General features: G+C 35.8%; 2 protein-coding genes across 2 annotated transcripts in view; one reads left to right on the top strand and one right to left on the bottom strand.

Annotated features, from left to right (window-relative positions):
• LOC111506355 (monocarboxylate transporter 9) overlaps positions 1 to 25,782 on the bottom strand; it is an 82,910-nt gene that overhangs the window by 3,640 nt on the left and 53,488 nt on the right. The window contains exons 5-7 of the mRNA XM_074178467.1: positions 20,305 to 20,488; positions 19,421 to 19,701; positions 14,404 to 14,592 (exon numbers count right to left, since the gene is read on the bottom strand). Of these exons, the coding sequence (XP_074034568.1) occupies positions 14,404 to 14,592; positions 19,421 to 19,701; positions 20,305 to 20,488 (654 nt within the window). The remainder of the gene's footprint in view (positions 1 to 14,403; positions 14,593 to 19,420; positions 19,702 to 20,304; positions 20,489 to 25,782) is intronic.
• LOC141483638 (uncharacterized) overlaps positions 1 to 25,782 on the top strand; it is a 565,103-nt gene that overhangs the window by 488,792 nt on the left and 50,529 nt on the right. The window lies entirely within an intron of this gene.

Genomic DNA, 25,782 nt, shown 5'->3' with positions numbered 1-25,782 from the left:
GCTGCAACAAATATGCTTGCCGTTCCAATTTTACTCTACTCGTTTGGAGTAGTGAAGTGGACTCGGGAGAAGCTGTATCAACTCGACGTAAAGACCCAAAAAATGATGCATCTCAATGGGAGTTTTCATCCCAAATCGTCCGTTCCACGGTTGTACTTCCCCCGACAACATGGAGGCCGTGGACTTTTGAGTTTGGAGTGTCTACATGACAGAATGGTACTGAATGTAACCTGTAAAGTCGTCAGGAGTGACCATGAGAGAGCAGCAATTGAAGCATTTCTCTTCAGGGCAGCTGCCCGAGCAGCTGATGAACTCGGTTTAGTTTTCGACACTGAACGAGGTGACCACAACTCTGTCACCGAGTTGGAACCCGTTCAGAAAAAGTTCATATAAAAGCCGCAGGGATCACCTCACTTCTGCGGAAACACAAGGATAAGCCAATGCATGGGGTCTCCTTCAATAACATTGAAGAGCTTGGCTTATCTTCCCAGGTCGAGTGGGCTGAAGTCGGAAACTGAGGGGTTCATCATGGCTTGCCAGGATGGTGTCTTCAACACCTTAGTCTACCGCAGTCACGTGATTTATATAGAGGTTCCTGGCACAAGGTGCAGGGTCTGCCACGAGGCGCCCGAAACCCTATTGCACTTGCTATCATCATGTCCAGCATATGCGGTCTCGGCCTATATCTATCGACATAACGCGGCCCTAAGAGCGCTATATTACCATCTACGGCCCTTTTACGATATTGACGAGACACCGGTGTTGCCCTACGCTCCGGGGGATATTGAATCCGTTATGGGGAACGAGAAGTGCCGAATTCATTGGAACTATTCATTTCCCACTCTCAGGCTCATACAAGCTAATAAGCCTGATGTAGTCCTTTTCGACCACCAGAGCAAGACGATATTTGTCATGGAGTTTTCAGCTCCTGGCGAGACGAATATCGTCCGAAAAGACGAGGAAAAACGGATGAAATATCGAGATTTTCTCTTCGAACTCCGCAGACCTTATCCAGACCACTCTGTCAAGATGGTTGTTCTGATTATTGGAGTCCTTGGTGGAATGATGTCTACTCTCGAATCTCAAAATCATACCGGCTTGCCGCACTAAGGCAGATATCTTATCCGCACAGATGTAGAAGGCTGTCATCATTCTTGGCTCACTGCACTTGCTTAGGGCACATGATTCTCGAACCCAATGATCACTTACCACACGGTGTGGGGAGTGGTCATTGGTTGATAATGCTGGCGCGCCAGCAATGTATAGGGGCTTCGGGGGATAGGGCCTGACCAGCGCAAACTACAGTGAAAAAAAAGGTCTTCATTTGGTGAAATGGAATAAAACAAACAAGAGGTGAAGTTCAAAACTGCAGTATAGAACACTACATGTTTGTTCTACCACTTAACATACTGGAACTTATTTATCGCTGATTTCTGATAAATTTTCACATTTCTTTGAAAGTAAAGTTATTCCATGTAGCACGATATCATAGGGCTTCACAGATTATACAAACATTTCTGGTATTGATCTTCCAGTGAGTTATGTCTTCATTGCCGATGATTATCTTGATCAAGATATTCTAATTGGACGCAATATTTTTGAACATCAAGCTTTATAACCATGACATATTATACAGGATTGTGTATCATACGTCGCAAGGTACCAGACATTCATTGAATTTCTGAAAAATTTATTTCTGAGTAGTCTGAAGTGGATGTTCCTGCCGAGTTCCGCAGTGATCTATAAGTAATTCTTCGAGATTTCGATGGTATGATTACTACTGGTTATGGAAATGAAGTAGAAGCATTCAATAATATAAGCCTGAAAATACGTTAAGAGAAAGACATTTTTGTCAACCATACTTATTGCCTGGCTATCAATGAAAGGAAGACAGTTCGAGAAATAACAGAAGATTTGATGAGGAATAACATTATGAGATCAAGTGAATTACTGTTTGCAAGTCCTGTGCTGCTCTTTAGAAAAAAGATGGCTCTTTTCAAATGTGCGTAGATTTTCGCGAGCTTAATCGCTTCATAATTAAAGATCGCATTCCTCTGTTACTCATCGATGGCTTATTGGACAGACTGGGTAAGAGACGTTACTTCACATCTTTGGATATGATTTCGGGTTTCTATCAGATACCGCTCGAGGAGGGATTCATTCACAAGACTGCATTCGTCACGCCGCCGGACGGCCACTTTGAATATCTGCGGATACCGTTCGGGCTCTCCAATGCATCGGCTATATTTCAGAGAACGGTTAACCTTGCCCTCGGTAATCTGGAAGGATTCAATTGCCCCTATTTTGATCTCTAGTGCGACTAAGAAAGAGGAGTTCGATAATATTCGGCGTGTACTACAGGCATTCTCTACCTTAGGTTTTCTTCAAATTTCTTTAAATTTTTATTATTTTTTTCTTGGGAATTACGAGTTTGAAACTCGAAATTTCGAGATTGAAGTCAAAATCGACTTTATTCAGTTCTCTTCTCTTCATATAAGAGAACATATGTCCCTCCATCGTTATATTGGTGTCATGTATTGGTATTCGGATGTCTACAGTATGTTGTATATAATGTTCACTGTAGGTATTCCCATTGTGATTATAACGATAAGTGACTATACTGTCTGTAGAAAAATTATTCATATCAAAACCTTCCAGAGGAAAGTCGATAGCAATATTGAATTTTTCTCTTAATTTTTCTGTTTGCGAAAATTTCTTCAACTATATCACTCGTGTTCAAGGAAAATTATGGATTGATAGAGATTTTGTACAGTTCCTTTCTCTCAGTAATTGCTTTCTTCAACAATTGTTCACTTATTGGAAGTTGCTTTAACTGGTAATACACATAACTCTGGAACTGGTCTTCAAAAATTGCTTTTCCATCTTTCCATCGTTCCATCTTTCTCAAGTCATCATCCATATTTTGCAGGATACAATTGGAGTACTCTACTGTTGCGCCAACAATTTATTAGTAGATTATAGTATGGTGTCTCTTAACTTGATGGGTTATGATCTCACTGACGCGTTAATTGATGCAGCAATTCTGATGATGAGAGTTAGCGACGAAAAATCACTATTGGAACAGACCATTAGTGATTTGACTAATTATAATGAGTTGCAAAATAATCATATTGAGAAACTCAAAATTGACAACAAACTTTTTGTTGAAGAAGTCTTGCTGAGAGAAGAGGATCTACTCGAACAGAATAAGAAACTTAGAACGCATCTCAGCGAGTATGAAGCTGAAATAGTTGATCTGCCTAAAAAAATAATAAAAAATATGTCAAGTAAATCCACAAAATCAGTTTCTACCCAAACTTTTTCACCACCAACGATTAACAATACAACAAAAACTGTGAACAATTTTATAGATTTCATCAGCATCTCAACTCAAACCTCATACGAAATGATAATATGCTAATATCCATCAATACTCTTAACCAGGAAAATAAAATGTATCAACAGGAAATAGAGGATCTGAAAACGAAAATTAGGCTCCTTCATAGGGACGAATGGAAGGAAATAAGTCCTCCTGCACACCTTTTTCAAGGGGTCTCAAAACACCACAATTCGAAGTGAGACCAAATAAAATTGTCATTGTCAGTCATATTCGAGGAAGGAACTTTGGCATGCTCCTAAAAAAGCTGCTAGGAGCGGATTATATGGTGGAATCTATAGTAAAACCACATGCTAATGACTATGAGCTGGTACATACAGCTCTCCAAAATTCAAGAAATTTAACTAGAAACGACATGGTCATCCTTTGGCCCAATTCATGCAGTAGTAGCTTAGTTAGCGACTTTCTAGTACCAGTAAAAAATACACGACGCACTATTATCACAGAACCGTATCGTGCAAGTTCTTCTCCAATAAACAATATTATTTAGGAAAATAACCTTGAGCTTCGCAAAGCAGCTCACCAGGCAAGATTGGAACATTGCCTTCTCGACTGCAACAATATTTTGAAAAAAAGTAATTACATAAATTCAACAAATTTAAACAATCGAGGTAAATATTTTTTATGCAAGGCAATCAAAAATATAATACTCAACTCCGAATTCCATTCGCTCTGTCTAGATAGAATCTCTATACCAGGTACACTGATTTATTCGTCTGAAGAAAAAGACTTCTTCGATTGACGACTTGTTTATTTTGTGGAAATTCATGTTCACTGAGGATACACTACAAAATAGAAAATAGACAAAAGTGTGTTTTTGTAGTGTATCCTCAGTGAAGAAAAAGAATCTAAAAGGAGCGAAAATAGTACTTCTAATCCAGTTTGCCCATCATCGTCATTATCGGAACACAATAATCAAAGAATTGAAAATTCCCCCTGCTCTTTTTTAGATCCAACACAACCTGTACCAGCCTCAGTATGATGCTGCTCAATATCCAGTCCGTGAGAAACAAAACCAACGAACTTTTTGTACTCCTAGAGGATATGGCAGTGCCGGACATAGTTCTCCTCACAGAACAATGGTTAAAACCCGAGAAACCTCTACATTTACCCAATTATAAATATGATGAAAATTATCAATCACGATTTTCAATTCAAGACGCGTTTCACAATACGGTAGCGTTGATGGAACTAATGTGCAGTGACATGCGTCTTGAATTGAATTTATAGTGTGAAACTACTTTGATCTGATCTTGGTTTTTATTTGAAAATCTTTGAAATGGTTTCTTTAATCTTTTTTTATATTATGGAATCTGCCGGTATGGTATTTACATGGTTGGAGACAAATGAAACAAGAAAATGGTCGGAAGGGTTAAGATTCGTACAGTTCATGAAAAATAGAGCTTACTACTCCGGCATCCATCGCAGTCCTTACGAAACCATGTTTGGCTGCAAACCCAAAGTAGTTTTAAAATCAGTCTTGCCATCATTTGACGGGTTTACGGAGATAGTAAGTGAAGATGACATTGAGGCAATGTTAAAAGATGGTGATTCCGGTGAATGTAAAAACGTAATTGTGGACAAAGCGGATGATGCCGTTAACGAAGACAGTGATAACATAGATGAAAACTCAGCCGCTGTTACTAGTTTTATTTCTGTTAGGATTGAACCTGAAACCCGTTCCAAACTGGAACAACAATCTGACGATATTCAACCAGAAAATAGATAGTCTACCAGAAAATCAGCAACCCACTGTGAGTGTGGACATAATGAATGAAAACCCTCGAGCAGCCGATCAACAGCCTTCTGCCAATATGATCAATGAAAAGGAAAAGTCTGATAATGAAAAGACTGCATCTTTACTCAACGCATAATTAAACGAAATTCAGAAGGCTCGTAACGCAGCTAAATAATCACTTGATAAGGAAGCCGAAAAAATGTTGGAGCATTCAAATGCAAAATTTCCTATTGCAGAACTAGGCCATAGCGTTCGAGTAAAGGTATGGTTTCGCTGGCACGTCTGGTGGCGGCGACTCACGACTGCGTCCGGACGCATACGACTGATTCAATAGGATTGTGTATGTGTGGTTCCGCTGGAGCGTCTCCGTCGCAGTCGCTATCACGCCAGCTGCTGCGTCTGAGTAGACCAGTCAAGACGCGCTACCGTGCGACCGAGTGTACAGAAATGGCGAAATTCTCCACAAGTGAAGACGAGATCTTAATTGAAGAAGTTCAGAAATATTCAGTCATATACGACTACCAAAGCGAAAATTATAAGAACTTCTTAGTAAAGGTATGGTTTTGCTGGCACGTCTGGCGACGGCGACTGGTAGCAGCGTCTCTGGGAATCGCAGTCGCAGTTGGCGGTCGTTGCGGCAAGTGGTTTGGTTGGCGCGCCCAGAATCGCATTTTTGAGCTACTACGGCCTGGCTATCACGGCAGAAAGAACAGGTGTTCAAATGGATAAGAATAATTTGTTACAATTAATGTTAATACAAGAGGAAGAAGAGAATGAAGAGCTCTTCAATATGGGAATGATCAAAGAGTACTTATTTATTTATTTATATTTTTATTTTCATGGAATTATTTTCCAGCAGCTTGACTGCATTAACCTTTCTAGATTTTATATATATATATATATATATATATATATATATATATATATATATATATATATATATATATATATATATATATATATATATATATATATATATCGATCGCTTCAAAAACACTTCACTAACTTTTTTCGAAAGCTTCTGATAATTCCTATTCCATATTATCTGTTTCATTATCACTGTCGTCATTTAAATCAATAATGAATTTATTTCCACCATTAATATGGAAGTGTACAACTAAAACTAACCAATTTACAACTAAAATTACTTTTTTAATCCTTTTCTGCCAGTCTTCTTCGGTAATATTAGATACTTCTTATTCAGTTAGCTAGCTCCATTACCTTTTTATAAAATTTTGGAAAATTATTTTCACGCCTGATTTTCTCCAAATCAACTCGATGAGATTGAAAACACAATAATAGGGGAAAAGTCTCAGTATGGTGTGTCCATACTTTTCAGCAATTCTCTCTCTTTCCTCGAATTTTTATTCAGTACTTTGATGAGCTGTCGCGAATGATAGGAAGCGATATTAAAAACTATTACACTATTTGCATCCAAATTTGGGATCAATGTGTTTTCAAACCATTCCCCAAAAATATTTGCTTCCATATCAACATTGCAGTCCTCAAGTTTTTTTCCACATAATTTCAAATAATTCGGAACCCATCCTTCACTTCCTCCGCAATGCACAATGATTAGTCGCGATCTTTGTTTACAGGCATGTTAGGCCTACACATTCTCGAACCATCAGTCCACCCTTTCGTAACTGTGTCGTGAGTGGCATACCAAGTTTCGTCCAAATAGAAAATTTGACGTTGTTCTTGTCTATACTTAGTTATTTGTTCTAAGTATTTGTTACGCAATTCCACTATTCTTCTGCTTTCTATAACTGCTTGACGTTTGTTTATTATTTTACATACAAATCCTAGTTTCTTTATCCAATTCTGAAATAGCTCACGTTATGGCCGGACGTATTCAATTTCTTTAATTTCAATTGTAGGAATCACATTGCTTTTGTAACAGTCGTATATTGTTTTTTAATGATTTTATTAGATGAATATCTGAAGGTTTAGGTAATCCCGTATCACATCGCGTCTAGCGTTCATAAGGTTTGTTTTTGACTATTTAACGTACAGTTGAGAAAGGAATTTCGGTCAAATCTGATGTTGCTTTCCCTCGAAACCAAACTTGAGATGTAGATCCTTATATACATTGGAACGTACTCTTTGTGTTTCAATATTCAAATGCATCCGAATCTTATTCACTGGTATCTCTTTTTCGTATTGTTCACCAGCGCTTGGAATCACTTCACAGAAAAAAGTCTGCGTTTTTGATTGTAAGGTTGATTCGAAAAACAGCTTATGCTGATAATCCGCCTGTTCATTTTATTTATTTTTGATGAATAAAGTCGATTTATTATTATTATTATTTGTTATCACAGTCGTTATTACTATTAGTACTTGTCCAAGGACGTTACATTTCAAACAGATAACAAAAATTTTAAGTAATTATAACTGCACCAATATCGAATTTCAACACTCAGATCGCGATCAGTTTCTGAACTGAACGTTGATGACACAACGGCGATACACATCCCCATATTCTATTCGTCACTGTAACATGACTTCTAATTTAATTTCAATCAGCCAACCATAAAACACGCTTAGTAAAAATTATTCAATACGAACATAGACAGCATCCTGTAAACGATGGTTCATTTCAAAAGCCTGTAATATCACGAATTACACAACTATCGTGTTAACTATGGTCAATTTTTTTGAAGAGTGACATAATTTTCAAAGTTTCAGTGCAAAGTTATTTTTATTTTTTCTTAACACCAATAATTACTCAAAATTATACAGTATTGTAATACTGACAGAACATAACAGAATATAATATTCAATAATATCAAATCACAAACTATCTCATTGATTTTCTGGAGATTTTCTTGTCCAAAATAATTCTTCAAAATAATCTCCAGAAAATCAATGACTCTGTTTCAAAATACCTATTTTATTTTGATGTTTCGTGATTTAATATTATTGAATACTAAGTTCTTTTTACTATACTGTATAATTTTGAGTAATTTTCGGTGTTAACAAAAAACCAAAAACTTTGACAATTATTTCACTCTTCAAAAAAATTGACCGTGATTAACACCATAGTTGTGTAATTCGTAATATTACAGGCTTTTGAAATGAATTGTCGTATACAGGATGCTGTATATTTATCGTTTTAGCAAGTTTTTTTCCGTAGTCTCCATTTAAAAAAAAGGGTATGAATATTAAACCTTCACACAGATGGCCATTACTAGGAATCTAGATGTTTTTTTCAATGCTGAACAACTTTTTCAAATAACATTTCCCGAGATTTTTCAAAATAAGAGTACTTTACTCCTGCTTCAAATTCAAATATATGAAGGCTCCTCGTATATTGCGTGTGTTTTATTGTATTTTGTTAGTGCATGTTCAGTTTCAGGGTATGCACAAACTTTTATTAAGGATAACTTTTGTCGAAAAACCCTTAATAAATAAGTTTCCCATTTGGTGCATACTTTGGGGATGACACTGTATATGTAACAACCAATCCAGAAATTTGAACAGTCACCGTTAGGTCTATTGGGATCTTCTGACCACATACTCATTTCAGTGTTGAGTGAATTGCCGATAAATGTTGGGGAACAATCTAAGCCGCGCAAAGTTTGGTATTACAGATCTTCTGAGTGGGAGGATCTTCAAGAGCATTTCCGAAATTTCCCCTGGCTAGATGTTCGTTTCAGCTCTAAACATCCACCTATTTGTGCTTCTGAAGTAACGGAAGTTATATCATTTATGGTTGCATATCTTCCTTTTTCAATGAAACGAACTTCTAACGGCAAACCTTGGTTCTACAAAAATTGAGAGCAAACTGTCGCCTCCAAAAATCTCGCCTACAGGCAGTGGCTTTAAAATCCCAGTACTGAAAACCTAACTAGGTTTGTTAATGCTCGCAACAGTGCAAACTAAGGATAAATTAAAGCAAAGAAGTTCACAATCAGAGAATTAAGGATAAACTGCTTGCCAATCCCACAGGGTGTAGATCCTTCTGGTCGGTAGTTGAAGCTGTTAATGAAAACTTTACAAAATCTACAATTCTACCACCAACACAAGCGGATGGTTTAATTGCGACAACAGCCATAGAATAAGCAAATCTACTACCTGAACAATTTGCGTCCCACTCCACAGTCGATTTTCTGGGAAATATACCACCCACTATTCTCACACTAGAATCCACGAAGCCGGAAATTACTTTTCGACAACGTCAAGTCAGGCGAATTCTGAAACAGCTCAATATCAACAAGGCGTTTGGTCTTGATGAAGTTCCGTCATCATACTTAAAAATTGCGCTAATGAATTCGCACCAGTATTTTGCAGGCTTTTTCACCTGTCTTATAAGAAAGGGTTTTTCCTTCTTGTTGGAAGATTGCTCGCGTTCAGCCTATTCCCAAAAAGGGCGAGAAAAATCTTCCAAATAACTATAGACCAGACGCTTTGCTATCAGTGATATCAAAAATCATGGAGGAAGCCGTAAGCGACCATATCCTTGAATATTTGGAAAGCTTCAACATCTTGACGACATCTTAACGCAATCGAGAAACATGAAGAGTCAAGAGCTGTAGCGCTTGATATTTCTAAGGCCTTTGACCGAGTGTCACATGAGAGTTTGCTGGCCAAACTTCGATGAAATGTCTTGTCGGATCATTTTTGTATATGGCTCTTCAGCTTCCTGAAAGAAGGTTCGCTGCAAGTAGCCGTCGACGGATATATCTCGAATACTTTTATCATCAACGCTGGTGTTCTCCACGGATCTATATTGTTTTCAACCATCTTTCTATTGTATATTGTTATCAAAAACAAAAATACAATATATTGCTATGCTGACGATAACACAATTTTTTCATTCCATTTGGATTTCACGACATCGTCGGCGGATGCACATCTTCACCGGCAGAAGGAGGTTGCATATCTTAATGGGGATCTAGAAGTAATTTCGAATTGGGATGAAAGTATAACCAGTTTCAATTCAATGCCACATAAACCCAGGCATCCGTTCTCCCCAAAAAGATAAATGTCTTCGAACCGAATATAATAATGTCAGGTCAGAAAATTCTATGTTTCGATAAGTTTGTTGGAGGTTTAAATGGCCACCAATATGTCTTGGCATAATTATGTCGCTGGAATTGCGAAGGCTGCTTCTCAAAAGTTTGGAACACTGTTCTGAACCAGAAAACTGTAGAAACCTAAGCAAATTTTGATATTTTAAAAGCTCAGATGTGATCTTCTATGGAGTATTGTTCTCATGTATGGAGCTGCTGGTTTCCATCCAGAAAAGAGCCATCCGCTTGATTGGAGACGCGAACATCACGTGCAGACTTGATAGCCTGGAACATCGACGAAAGGTTGGCACATTTGATTCCATCGAGAGCGGCACATATCAGAAATTCGTGACGGACTGTGGCTGCTCATTGTTTCGAAGCTGTTCAACTCAGTACACCTCGAACTTCATTTTTCAAGAACTCTTTCATTTGGAGAACTGCGGTTACGTGGAATAAACTTCCTGAGAACGTTTTTCCAAATGGATTTGATCTCCAGCGTTTCATATCCAATGTGAATCACTACTTTCGCACAGGCACCAGTTTCAAAGCGCCTTATGGATGTAGTGCTTGTGTTGTGTCCTTTAAAAAACGTGTCTGGGCTACACTACAAAAATGCTAACTACAAGTTGTGATTCAAACTTTGTATAGCAGACTCAAAACTCACCTTTGTATTGAGATTTAGTCTCTTCATTTTATACACCAATTGAAAGTTTTAAGAAGGTGATTCTACGTTTATTTAAAATAAATTATCATTAACATATAATAACATCTCTATTTTTATATTAAAGTGGCAGTTTTATGAAACACTTATGATTCAGGAAGCTTGTAACGTTGATAGGAGCAATATTGAAAACGTTTTTTAGCATTTCATGTTATGAAATACGATGTTTGAATCAATTTATGGCTCACTTTCATTTAAATTTTGGAATAATTTTTCTTTGAGTTAGCTTGTAGACATTTAGTTCAAAATGAAAACTGGACTGGACCAACATTCAATTATTCTGACGATTTCACTGAATTTTTTCTCAACTGCGCGTTATTTTTCCAGTCGTGAAGTAGTTCCAATAACCACGAGAAAAAACATACGATATTGATTAGTGACAGTACATATATAACTGTTTTATCGTTCTGGAAAAGAAAGTATATATTATAGATTAATGCAAGGGGAAAAAATAAGAGCTCAAAAATAGAAAAAATAAGTTGAGGGATGAAATTGGGTGATTTACACCTAAACCGAACCTTCTTTCGGAATGAAGTAAATACATTAGTTAGGTATGAAAATCTATAACTTTTACAGGACTATTTTTCAACGTAACGTGAACATAAAAAAAATGGAAAAATCCGTTTTCATTTTCGATTGTTTTCTTCTGCAAACAAAAATTGGTTTTTAAGAATATTTATAAACATTTTTTTATGTTCCTATGCTATATTTTTTTTCAAATGGAAATATGCAGTACCTATAACATATTATTTCGATGTAAAATATGAAAAAAAGTAATTTTCAGTCTGAAATCCCTTTTTTCTGGAAACAAGATTTTTTTCAAAATTGTTGGTGGTATTTCTTTGGTTCAATCATATTCTTTCAGATGGTATGAAAGGAAAGTGACATTACTATCGAAAAATTTGTCAGAAAATTCGAATAACTGAAAACATTTTCTATTATTTTATCATTATTATTATTATATTTACAAATTTTTTTCACTCGAAATTCTTGAAAATTCTACAATGTAAAAACAAGTAGGAAGGTTATGGAGTGTCTTGATATAAATACAGAAGTTAATAAATAATCGGACATAGCACTCAATAAACTGGCAAACCATACGCACGTGTCTCGGACTTTTGGCCCATCGTCAGTATGGTGCAGCCAAGTGTAAGGATGGGCAACACTTGGTTACCAGAAGAAAGAAATACAAATGCACGGAGCCACCAGCAGAAACCAGTCTCACATTTGTGGTTTCAGTTAATAGAACTTGTGTTTACAAGAAAACTATTAAAATCGCCATAAGGTTGAGTGTCCGGATCCGGACACTGAAGCTTATAAACTCCAGATTTCTCTATCTTGTCCACTTAATTTTTGACATTTTTGGCCTCGACCGCAGGTCAAGTGTGTGAGCTAAGGATTAACGAGGTCTTACCTTTTAACGTGTGATTCCTAACACGGGTTGGACGATAGCAAGTGAAAATCGATTGTTCAGACTGGGACTTGAACCACCGACCAACACGGCAGTCAATTCGAGTGAGTGAACGAAGCACCCACGTCAAACCGCCTGGCTACCGACCGATGTGAACTTACATCGTCTGAAATATATTGAAAATAAATACTTCCAATACATCTTGACGTGGTTTTTGTCCCAAAAAGTTACCGCTTTCAAACGACTGTTGTCTTGAAAATATTATTCGAAGTTTTCAGTAAAATCGCATTCAAACATTTTTTCTGTCTGAAAAAAATAAGTCCAAAATAACTGAATAATACTTTTCTTTTTGCATATATTTTATTCCTAATGTTATCAATAATACTTCCAACACAATTTCACAGCATCCAATGGTATTTCTGTTTCGGTACTATAATCGGTTTGTTGGCACGCCGCGTATTTGGCAGTGTTTGCTCGTGGTTGCTTCAATTTCAAGTTATTTTCAAGAAGATGGATATTGATTATATATAATAATGGTAGTGATACCCCATTAGATATATCTGAGAAGCAAATGCTATAGTATTTAATATGTTACAGGCCAAATCCAAGTTAGTATACTCGTATGAGAAAACATACGACTAATTTCGTGCGACAAGAAACATGTAAAAACAGTTTCTGAAAATGTGCTTATATGCTATTTTGAGGAAAAATAAAAAATTATTGAATTTACTACGTTATGGAGTGTCTATTCAATGTTGAAAAGTACATTGAATGTTAGGAAAATATTGATATAAGGAAGTTTTTAAAAATTGGTCCGGCTCATTAAGAACAAAATCTTCGGATACCGAGAAAAGAAATCAAAATTTTTATCAAGGGATGATATCAATAAATGTATTCAAGATGCCGAAAACAAAACAAATTTACTTTATTAGGTACAGATATAATCATAATTTTGAAAGATTAGTAGTAATTTCAATATTATTTATTTGTAGATTGTTCTAATTTTGGGTATTAGCTGTGCTTGTCGCCGTGAAGAATTATTACATATAAATATTGATGTCATTGAATATGCTGGATCTATATTGATTGTTAAAATACCTGGTACTAAGACATATTGCGCAAGAATGTTTACTGTTTCAAATTCTGGTTATATTGAAATTTACGTCTACTATTAACAGATTAACAGATTATTTTTGAAATATTCGAGAGGAAAATGTATTAACCAATATTAGAGTTTAAATAAAATAGGTGAAATTCCCAGCTTGATTGCAAAATGGCTTGGAGAAGACAAGTATAAGTGCTACACAGGTCACTGTTTCAGGAGAAGCTCTGTAACTCTTCTGGCCGATGCAGAGGGCAACATTACATTCATAAAACGTCACGGTGGCTGGAAATTTGCCTCCGTAGCAGAAGCATACTACAGAAGATACTTTGAATAACAAAATTGAGATTTCTAATACAATATTGAATTGTCCATCTTCTTCCAAACAAATTAAAATATGTACCTGATAAAATTGTGGAATCAACTCTTCAAGAAATATCTAACGTTTCTGATCAGCAGCAACATGGAATATCTTCGAGGAATTTATGTTGGAAGCTATTGTTCAAACTTCACTATCAATTATTATTTCAATAAATGAAATTGTTTTATGATGAATAACTAATTGGCAACTGACTCTGTTCAAAAAAATCCTTCAAAAAGTAATATTTCATGGCAGTGAAAAAAGTCTTTTCCTTACGGTGAAAAAAAACATTTACTTATCAATAGAGATGCAGACTTGTCAAATTTTTTTGACAGTTGTACAAAAACAAATTATTTCTGTAGAAGAATGAATTTAAGAACAACAACACAGGTTTTTACAATTTTTATCGTAAAATTTCAGGTTATATGGAAAAATTGGTTCATACAAAAGTGGTAGATCTTGATTTTTCACAACTTTTGTATTCAACACATTTCAGTAGGTCTGGTTTCTGTGGAAATAATGAAAAACATTTTGAATCCCTGAAATTTACCCCATTTCATCCCTCGTACCATGAATTCGCCTTCAATTAATTTTTCGTGAAAAATGTTTTTTCTGTCTAGTCTGATAATGTTCATGTTTTTCAATCACATACACTTACTTGCTACCCCTCCGGTTATCAAGTAAATCATTCCTGTCAGCAATTTGTACAGACAAAATGGCGTTGCAAAGTTTTCTTTATACTGTTGAGAAATAACGAGCACCAAACTAGTATTCATCAAACCATTCAATAGTCCCACCAGAGTAAGGGTAATAGTTCTCCACACATATCCATCGCGAAAAGTGAACGCTAAAAATAAAAACTTGATCAAATAAAAATATATTTCTATAGGGATATAATTCATGTCATGCAAGATACATTGTATGCCGGGTCTGGAAGAATCTTTCAGACAAGTCATAACTTCTGAAATAAGAGGTGTTTCAAAATGAAATTTGGTTCAGTTATATGGTATATGGTTTCCCACACTATATATGAAACATCTGTTTATCGAAAACCCATTCACACAGGGCAGTATCTGAACCAGAAATTCAACTACCATCAATCGACTAAGAGGAATCATCAAGACTCTACTAGACCGTGTTTTTGGGGTCTGTAATATAAAGGAAGGTCTCGAAATGGAACTAGACATCATCAAAAATGACCTTCAACGGAATGGTTACTCCAGAGTGATGGTAGAACAGGCTTTAGCTAGAAGACAGCAAGGGCTCCACAAGGAAGAGAAGCCGCCACAACCAGTACTTGTACTTCCCTACATCAGAGGATTATCGGAAAGGATAAGAAGGATTGGGTCCAAGTATAACATCAGGACCTGCTTCAGATCTGGGAACACTATCCGTAGCAGCCTCACAAAAACCAGGCCTCCAAACGCGGACTGCGATTTCAAGAATTGCATTTACCGGATACTCTGTGAGTGCGGAGAATCATACATCGGTGAAACTAAGAGGCCATTGAAAATTCGCATTGCTGAGCACAAGAAACACACTCAGTGAGAAGAAACCAGCAAATCCGGAATAGCAGAGCATGCTTGAACTCATCAACATAACATCAAGTGGGCTCAAGCTGAAATCATTCACAAAGAGGAATATTGGTTTAGGAGAAAATTCAAAGAAGCCGCGTATATGTTGTCCAACAACGCGTTTAGTCAAGCTAGCGTAGAGATACGTAACATATGGAAACCTCTAATCAAGCGAAAAACGACCACTCCCGCCAAACGGTCATCTCCCGCTAAAACCCGAAGACGATTGTGGATACTAACAATCGAAACGTCGTGACGTAACTTGGTTTGGAATCTTTTAATTTTTCATTTTTTGTTAATAATATTTTTATTTTGAATTTTTCAGCTTTTATTATTTTTTCAATTTTTTATATTTTTGATTGTTGTTTGTATGTTATTTCTTTGTAATTTCAGTTTTTTGTTTGATAAAATTGTTATTTTCGGTTAAACTTTTTATTTTTTTTTTCAGGGATATCAAATCAATTTTTATTATATTAGACAATGGAAGTCCGAACTGATGAAATAGGGTTTAGGTACTTAAGTTTTCTTCAAAATGGAGTAGACGATCATCGTAATAATCTACCTTCAGCATTTTCACAATGAATTTACTATCAGCAAGACGGGACAACGCCTCAGAATACCAGAGAAGTTCACAATTACTCGATAAAATATTTTAATAATCAAGTTATTGCTGCCGATGGCCCAGTACAGTAGCCTGTCCGCTTACAGGATCTCACTGTGTTTGATTTTTTCAAAAGGATATGTTGAGGAGAGGGCGTATTATGCAACAGCTTCAGTCACTCCTGAAATCTTAGAAAATATAATTCTTCTGGCTTCGGAAGCTTTGAATAGCAGAAAACAAGTTGACAGAAACGATTAAATGAAAAGGAAAGATTCTCAAATTCACTAGAGTGACATTTTCAGTAAATTCGGATATTGTATATACATGTAATGGGTGTACATCCCAAAAGTTTTTTTTATTTACAAATAACCGCATCAATCTACTGGTTATTAGCGGCGGATCAGGTAAATACAATATTCATATTATAATTCAGCAGTAATATTGAGGGCATTTACATAACATAGGTTTTTGTAGCATTGTGGTAATTTAACACTGCAATTACTTTATCAGGTAATAAAGAAGGTATTTTTTTATTGATACAACCGACATGCACGAGAATGCGTTTCATTATAAGTTTACTTTTGTAATATGACTCTGGTGTACATCTGCTTTTGATATAAGAAATTAATGTGTGAGGCTGGTATGCCTCAAGCCTAGTCGGGTGAATCAATTCACTTTTCGTACTCCCAAGGGACAACATAAGGCTTTATTTCCCTCAATTTCGACTGTAAACCTTGTCATTTGACATTACAACTTCTAAGTATCTTGCTTGTGAGGTAAGTCTTCAGGTCAGCGTAATAAGTGTAAGGTGTAGATATTTGATGTAAGTTGCTGATCGTTATTTGTGCAATGGGGAATGTTCCTCAATTTGGGTTATTACAGCAAATGCAAGTTCACTTTGAAAAGTATTCAAATTGATGTTTCAAATGTTGTGTTTTAATTTGTAAAGGGATTTGTTTCTAATTCACATATTGGCAACAGCGTCTATATCAAGTTGAAATAATGTATACGTACCTAGATATTCTACTTTGAAAAAGTAAAATTATCTTTATAAATCAACAATTAAGGCAAAATATAAATTATACTTCAATACCACCTCCACAAGCCACATAAACTACAGTTGTTTTGTTATTTATTCATACAAAGGGAGATAGGTTAGGTGCCCAAATGTCATATGTCACAGAATGTCTCGGAACTCGGAACATGAGTAAACAGAACAGCACGCCTCTGAAATATGTCATTTTTGTTTGTCTCATACAGGTAACGTATTCATTGTCCTTTATTAGCTATAACCGATATTACCAAATGATGAAATGGAAACGAATCCCTTTAAATGTTGAATGCATTATTTCATTCCTCCCTTTCAAGTATTTAAATAAATTTTTAAAGAAAAATGTTGAAATGATAAGTTTAAAATGCGTTGTTTTAGAGCTTTTTTATGAAAACTACTTGATTTTCGTCAGGAGGAACATTCCCCATTGCGTCAACTCTCCCTGAAATACTGATGTGTGATGGTAACTGAATCAAAATGATCTTTTATAATAATAATGTTTATTCACCATATTGATCACATGGAATATATAATATGTATATAACAGAGATTCGGTAAATAAACGTAGGCATCATACAAGCAACATTTTCATAATTTTTTTGGATGAGTTTGACAATTTGGTGATTTTTCAAAGGGCTGAGCTAATACGAGATTATGGGAAATTTATGTGAAATATCCGTTTTTGCATAACGTAGCGCTTGTAGAATTTCAAGTTTGCCTGACATCACCTTAGCTGATTCTGGAAATTTGAAAGTTAGTTATGTTTCATCAGTCAGTACTGCAGCTCCCACTCCCTGATTCGATTTGGAGGCATCCTTATATAATTCTTTGAAGTCTTTGGTACTTGAATGGTCCATGGTGGTGAGATAGTCATGTTTGAGAGATAAATAGGTGAGAGTTTATGCATTTGTAGCTAAGATATTGTCGAATTCTTTAATGAAATGGGGGATCTGTTCTTAGTCGGTTGTGAATTCTTAAAAATCAATTTGTTGTCGTATTCCTATTAATTGGTTTATTTTCCGTGGTGGCTACTGCAACTGTATAAGAAAGACTGCTGTGTTCGACGTTGACTCCACTGGAGTTGTGTGATAAGCTCCCAAAGCTACACCAAAGGCGAAGTTGTGTATAGTATCAAGTCGTTTCAGCGTATTTTATTTGGAAGAAGAATATGCTGTACAACCTTATTCTATCTTGCAACTTGCCAAGGATCTGTATAAGAGGAGTGGGGTTGATACTACCGAACTCCAATGTTTGTAAGCTAAATACTTGAGTGGATTTAGCCCTTTTTGGCAAGATAAAACAAGTTTTTTGATATATGTTCAATTCTTGATCAAATGCCATTCCTAGATACATTACTTCCTACACGAAGAACCACAAAGAACAAGTTTTCAGTTATTCAATATTTTTTTGGGAATATAATGAATTCAGTTTTCTCAGGGGAGAATATCTGAATCATATTTCTATAGAACTGATTTAATTCTGTGGAAGTCTAGCTAGAGAGCTTGTCTCACCTTTAGCAAATGGTATTAGGTCGTCAGGTCGTCATTTTGTCTTGGTACTTCTGTATTGATAATATTTCGTCTACTCGGACCAGAAATTTCCTTTGCCTCAAAAAATTTTGGATAAACGCTAGAATGTTTCCTTGATATCGAAGTAGATTGCTATGCACTTCTGTTGATTTTTTCAATGGATGGTGCTTTCCTGATCAATTGTGTTCTCTTAGGTATATCTGAGTAGTCTAAAACCTGATTGTTCTGATATTTGCTCTCTGTCTTCAAGAGTCCATATCAGTCCTTTATTCATAGCATTTTCTAGCAGCTTGTACATTATACACGTCAGTGAGATTGCTCTATAGGAGTCGCTTTGAAGTGTTAATTTGTGGGGTTTCAGAATGGGAATAAGTACCGCGTTCTGCCATGCCTTTATTTCGGTCCAAAGTGAATTGAAAATCCGTAGCAGAACATTTTTCAGTTTGAGGAAAATTTTTCAAAACGGCACAGGGATGTTTCCCGTCATCCGAACAAACTGCAACCTATTACTTTATTCATTACCAGTTTTGACTGGTCACTCATATAACTTTAGTAATTTTTGTATATTCGCAATTGTTAGGTTTTTCAACTGAATTGTTGCATCATTATTATGATTTCTGTGAATTGAAATATATGTACACAAATATACTGAAATTATGATTTTTCATTAGAGCTACGTGTGACACTCTTCACTCAAGAGAGCACTAACTACATATCCTTATAAAATAAAGCATAAATGCTTTTCTATACGCATATAATTTCCTTAGATATTTGGGTGGAACGATGATAAAAATATTTTTTTACGAATTGAGCTGTGAAAATACTCGTACATGGGAGTAACATTAATTTGGATGTCTACTATAATAACTTTTTCAAATTCATAGAATTATAAAAACTTTATTGAAAACATAACTGCTTACCTGTTCGTGACAAAGATAACAAGAGCATCGTGACCAAAAATAAATATCTGTTATTTATGAGGCACAAACCACTCACGACGGAAAAACAAAGTTTGGCTAGAAGATCGCTAGCGAAGAAAACCATTGACATTTTGGCAATATCATATGAAGAATAATTCAAGTTATTCAAGTTAACTCTCAGCAACGAACTGAAAGATGCTTCACATGACCACGTGACCGCTAACCCCACAGCTATATTCATATATTTGGGTAACAAAAACCATTTCAACCCTACGGTATTCCTGGAAATAAAACAGGTCATTAATAGTAACTACAACATTAGATACATAATTGTTATAAACTGTAAATATTTTCCATTTTCTATGGTAGTTGTAGGTCAAGTGGTATCAGTTTGCGCAATGAAATGTTTCCAATGACGAAATACTAGTTAATACTAGTTTCATGAATCTATAATCTGTGAGTTGATATTCAATCTGTTAATTCGCCAATTTCAATAGATTCTGTTCTGCAATCATAAACCTACAAAATTTTGATATACTCTTACAGAAATTTCTGTTGCTGGGAAAACATTTCTGAACACCGTCTTGGTGTTAGTTGAGAACATTTTTAAATCCCCGACATCAGCAATCATGATAATCTCCTGCCAAATAAGGTGAAGTAATGAATAGACGACAATACAGTGAAGTAATAATGATATATAGAGCAGACGTGAAAAGTCCTCTCGTTTTAACTTTTGCACCTTCCAAATATGTTCATGTATTCTACTTCCTATCGATTATTTTTCTACCTTTCAAGTTTTTCGATTTAGCTAATGATATAACTTTTTCAAACAACTTTTTTATCTATAGTACACGATCGATGGTTTTTTTACTAACTTTACTCACACAAGCCAGTTTTTGATACCAGATTCAGAAACAGATGCAGATGTTTCTTCTGTAAGAATTACTGGTATAAAATTTTCGTTAACTATAGTACTTCTTCTTCTTCTTTCTTTCTTACTGTCATCTAGAAGTGAATATCTCTGTAAATCCAGATCAACCTCACTTGATGGATGCGTTTGCGAAGTTTCTAAAAAAAATCAAATTTCAATGATAATGAATATGTTTTTGTAAATACTAGTGCCTACACCTCATCTCAACGCGCGTATTGCAGTTCTGATGTTCGGAAAGTACTTGTTTTGGAGCAGTACGTTAAATAAACAAATTCAGACGATTATAATTCACACAAATTATCTTGATTTGAGATGACTTTAGGAGAATGCTTCCAAGATTTAACACTAGAACTCAGCACTTTTCCTCGACAAACTAATTTACTATCGAATTATATAATTTATATTCATTCATTTACATATTAACGACTACCTATTAGGATACTCAAAGTCCACCAAATTTCTATCTATAATTATAGTTGCCTGCGATGCCCGAGTGTTCTAGCACCCAGTATATAGTCAATCTATTCCTGTTCGTCATTTTTCTTAGTTCTTCTCGGCATTTTCAGACTAATCTTGATGTCACTTCTGGGTTCGTCATTGCCCCAAATGCAGCCTGGTTGTCCATGAAAATACTGATCCGCTCATTTTGTTGAGGTCTCAAACTGATGTTCCTGCACATTGCAAGATGGACTACATTTCATCATGAAAGGCAGATGTGTACTGACCGAGTGGGTGAATGAAATGGAGATTTCTTCCCGTACAGTAAATTGCCGCTCCCGTTCAATGTTCCGTTTTTGACCCGTCTGTAGACTAGGTGTTTCAGCCGAGCATGTTCTCAGGATGACTGTTCATGTCAAACATATATTTCGGTCTATTGCAAACACTTCTCCAAAACCAGAACAAAAATTACGTTCTCTCAACGCGCGTTCCGCTAACCAAGTTAGCGTAATTTGTGTTCTGGTGTTGGGAAATTGTTTTCAATAGATTAATTTCACGCCAGAGGTTCCAGTGCGAAATATCAAATATATTTTGGTGTCATATGTGGTCCGAGAACATATTGATGCTCGTTCCTTTACATATTCCAAAATTTATACTTTGTTCGATCCCAGATTTCAGTTTGAATCGGCCCACTCTTGCCTCCAATTACCTGACTCCTGTGGATAACAGGATTTCGTGTCTTGTCTCAAAAATGAATTCCCAAATTCAAAGTCAAGAGCCACTATTCCTGAATGTTAGATGATTTAAGATACGAAGCACTCCTGTATAGAAAAAATACTAGTACTTTCAGTAGATTTCTGATAGCTCCCATCATTGTCCACAAGGGGAAATGACGGAATTACGTTTTCTTGTCCATAGACTTTTCACGTTGCCTGGAGAAACAGAAAGATATGATATGAAGAAAAATGTATCAAGAAGATAGCTGAAAGTAACGAGTATCCTTCAAAAATAATGGTTAGATTACTCAGGAAAAAAAAATGGTGAGTTTTCAGAAAGACGCAGACTTAAAATTCAGAGCTCCTTCATGTGAACAAAAACGCACCAATGGATTAATCAAACATTTCTAAACATTGAACATAAACGAGACTTCCAAAACTGCTCTTAAGGGTTGGACAATCCGAAAGACGAAACAACGGAAAGATAAATGTCTGGGATTAATGACGTGAGCTGCAATAAATTGCCTCACATATTCGGTTCCATAGATGAGGGATGTCTACTGCCGTTCAATATGTTTCAGAGAACTGCCACAGAAGATGAAGAGAATGCTCGAAATACTTCAAACCGGTAGACGACAATAAGATCGTAGAAGTTGGTTTGTACCAATTTAGGAACTTCTCCCCATCACTTTCAACCTTGAAATAATCTGTACCTACGACATACGAAGTAACAAAGATGACCTTGAGGATTTCTTTCGAGTTTGACCTTGACCTATGTCACACGACGTAGAAGAGGTGACTTTGAGGTAGTGTTTTGGTTTTAATTTCGAATGACTCCCCATATTTTCGACAAGGTGACTTTGACCTCGAATGAACTCAAGCCAGTTTTGAACCTACACGATCCGGCCTGCAGTCTTGCAGGCCGGATGATGATGCAGGTCCTCCAGCAGAACGTCCAAGATCGAATTCTGCCCAAAAAAGTGCCTTTCAGGAATTGTGCAACTATTGTAATAGAATGGTGCCTGTGAATTCAATTTTATACAACTTTGTTCATTACAAATTTTCTCGTGGAATTGAAAATAATGATGGGAACCAAAATTGTATGAGATTAAATTTTGAATTTAGTTTGAACTCTGAGACATCAGCACCTTCGTTGGCTTTAATATCGCCTCGTCTCCAATGATCCCAACTTCCTATTCCACAATTCCCTTCATGTTGGGGGACCATTTCACCCACGTTCAATGACTCATCATCCGTCTAATTATTTTCATCATCAAGTGATATCCTAGCTGATACAGGGGTAATTTTTTCGGAATTCATCTTGTTATGATCTTATACTGTATACTGAGTGTGGTTCAGGATCGCAACTCGACTTTTATTTGATTCGACTGTAATCGTGGTAGCGCCCCACAATACTCAAATCCTCGCTCTATACGTTTAGAAGAAGAGGATACGGCAGTTCAGTCGAATTCCTGAGAGGAGCAGGTCAGGAGAAGAGAAATCCATGGTAATCGTATATCGACATATACCCAAATGGGCCCTGGCACTACCTGTTGATTTAAACTTTTTTTTGTGAATATTAATTAATTTCATAATAATAATGATAATTTTTTATTCTCCAGGAGGACAATTCAAGTATTGTATAGGAGTAGTCGTTTATCTAAAATTAATAGACCATGATAACATTCAGTTAAATTGTATATAACAGAACAGTAAATTTGCAGGTATTATAGTCGTTCATCTATGGTAATGGTAAACAGTGAAAGTGAACATTAAAAAAATATGATAGTATATACTCAGTTAATTGTGTAACACATATATACATATACAGACATATATACATATATACACTTATACATATTATACATATATTCACCCAAATACACAAATAACAGACAAATCATAAAGGATTTACAAATACATAATTAAAGTGCCTGATCGACTTTATAATAGCATCTTTCAATTAAAAAATATTTAAGACATTTTTTAAAACATGTTAAGGTTCGACTCTCTCTTACATAGTCTGGTAATTTATTAAATAATAAAGGACCTTGTGAGTTTGGAGAGTTTTTAGATAATTGGACCCTAGAAAAGGGTATATTCAGCTGATTTTTTTATCCTTGTGTCATGTTCATGAATGCTAGATCTGGTTGAAAAACTGTTATAGTTACTGAATATATACACACAAACTTCAAAGATAAAGAGTGATGGTAGCGTCATGATTTTACATGTTTTGAATACATCAACACAGCTTTGTCGAGAGGATAGACTAAACATCACTTGGAGTATTCTCTTTTGTGCAACAAATACATTATTAGCTCTCGAAGACCTTCCCTAGAGGGAGATGGCATATCGAAGTCTGGACTCTACTTGGGTATAGTGGAGCATCAGCAACTGATCATTAGACAGAACTGATAGGAAACGGAATTGAATTTATTGATTGAGATTTTACAGTGTTCTCCCCAGGAAACATGTTCGTCTATAAATAATCCAAGAAATCGGACGGTCTTATCAAATGACTGTAAGTCTCCGAAATCAACTACACTAGCTTCCTTTTGTCTATAGTGAAAGCGTATACATTTTGTTTTATTTGTATTTAGATGAAGTGAGTTGGCTCTGAACCACTGAGCCATATCAAAGGATTTTTTTTTACATTTCTGACGTATACAATATTCATCCCTATCTGATACAATAACTGATGTATCATCAGCGTAAACAATAATTGAGCTATCACATATCTTCACAATATCGTCGATATAAAGTATAAATGGAGTAGATCCTAGGACCGAACCCAGAGGAACACCTACTTCAGAATAATCATTGCACGATGACATATGGTTACCAATAGTGACACGATTATTACGTTTACTCAAAAAACTTTTTATCCATTCATGAGTGACACCTCGGATACCGTATCGAGAGAGTTTATTCAATAACATTGTATGACTGATCAATCAATTGCTACAATATTACTTGTATCATTTTTGGTATTTCGAATCTATTCATTCAGGGAATATGAAAATATTCCAAGTACAATAATGATGCTATTATACTAATGAACTTTCATTCATCCATGAGTTGTGGTGTTCGGAGAATTCCAGCCATTTTACATATAGACGATGTTCTTACCGTTTCCAATCAATTGTATTGGCCTTGAAGTGAAAATTCTATAAAGCCAACTCACAACTACCACAATGAAAACGATGATATTATTTGGACAAACACATGCAAATTCGCTACTACCGATAGGATGAGGGCTTGATGTGAATAAACAAGATATATTGGATTCTGTCAGCAATGTTTTTAGCGGTAAATTACCCTTGGAGTATCTCATGGATTTTGTGAAGATTACAACAGATAAATATTGAATGTTAAGCAAGAGCTCATTTTGGTTATTGGTTATTATTATGTGGCGAAATTCATAGAAGCGAATATTAATAATATTCGACTATCTTTCGGAAAAATCCACTATTCATCATCGATTGCTCCCACCAACCCGATGCTATGAAGTCATCTACTGTCGACATCAAAATAGAATTCGATACACGTAAGGAGAAGTTTTCAGCAAACACCATCCTCCACGATGCTGTTTAATCTTATAATGCCCTTAATGGCTCTGTTCAGACTACACTGTAATACGATTGACATGCAATTCACCATGGAGTATTCGATATTGATGAATAATAAAACACTCAATAATTATTTTCTGTCTCTTGTTCACCGAACAATTTATAACTTATACCATCCTATACAGAGATTCTTCAGGTTGTGATTTGGGACTCTGTGGTTCCAATCAATATTTCTCTATGATATTCTGTGGTAGGTAGATGCATATGTTGTGTAGCAAATTTTTCAAGACTGATTCAATTATTAGCTCACAGAACTCATCCAAATTACTGCTTCCATATGATTATTCATGACACAGTGCCACACCAAGCTCATACTTCTCGCTGAACTCCGAAAGTTTTCGCACCTCTCCAGCATCATAACATACACTCAAATCATAGTTTGATGAATGAAGAGCGCCAAAACTCAAGTAGGCTAATTCTCAAGCCAACCCCCTCATTGCAGAATCTAAATTTACTGCTTCCGCTGAATATTGCATCCACATGTTCGTAGAAGAAATAATTCTGCAAAAAAAGCACTCACTTCATACTTGATCATGTTTGAAGCGCGAGAGCTAATTCATAGTTCACATTTATATAGCATATTTCTACTACTTATGAAGTAAAATATGGAATTTCACTAGTGAGCGGGTTTTGGCACCGGGATAATCC

This window comes from Leptinotarsa decemlineata, unplaced genomic scaffold (genome assembly GCF_025532065.1).
Source record: "Leptinotarsa decemlineata unplaced genomic scaffold, Ldec_3_MD MMD2_tig00003798_RagTag_RagTag, whole genome shotgun sequence".
Lineage (NCBI taxonomy): Eukaryota > Metazoa > Arthropoda > Insecta > Coleoptera > Chrysomelidae > Leptinotarsa > Leptinotarsa decemlineata.
The sequence above is the reverse complement of the archived record's forward strand: the minus strand, read 5'-3'. Positions and strand labels throughout refer to the sequence as shown.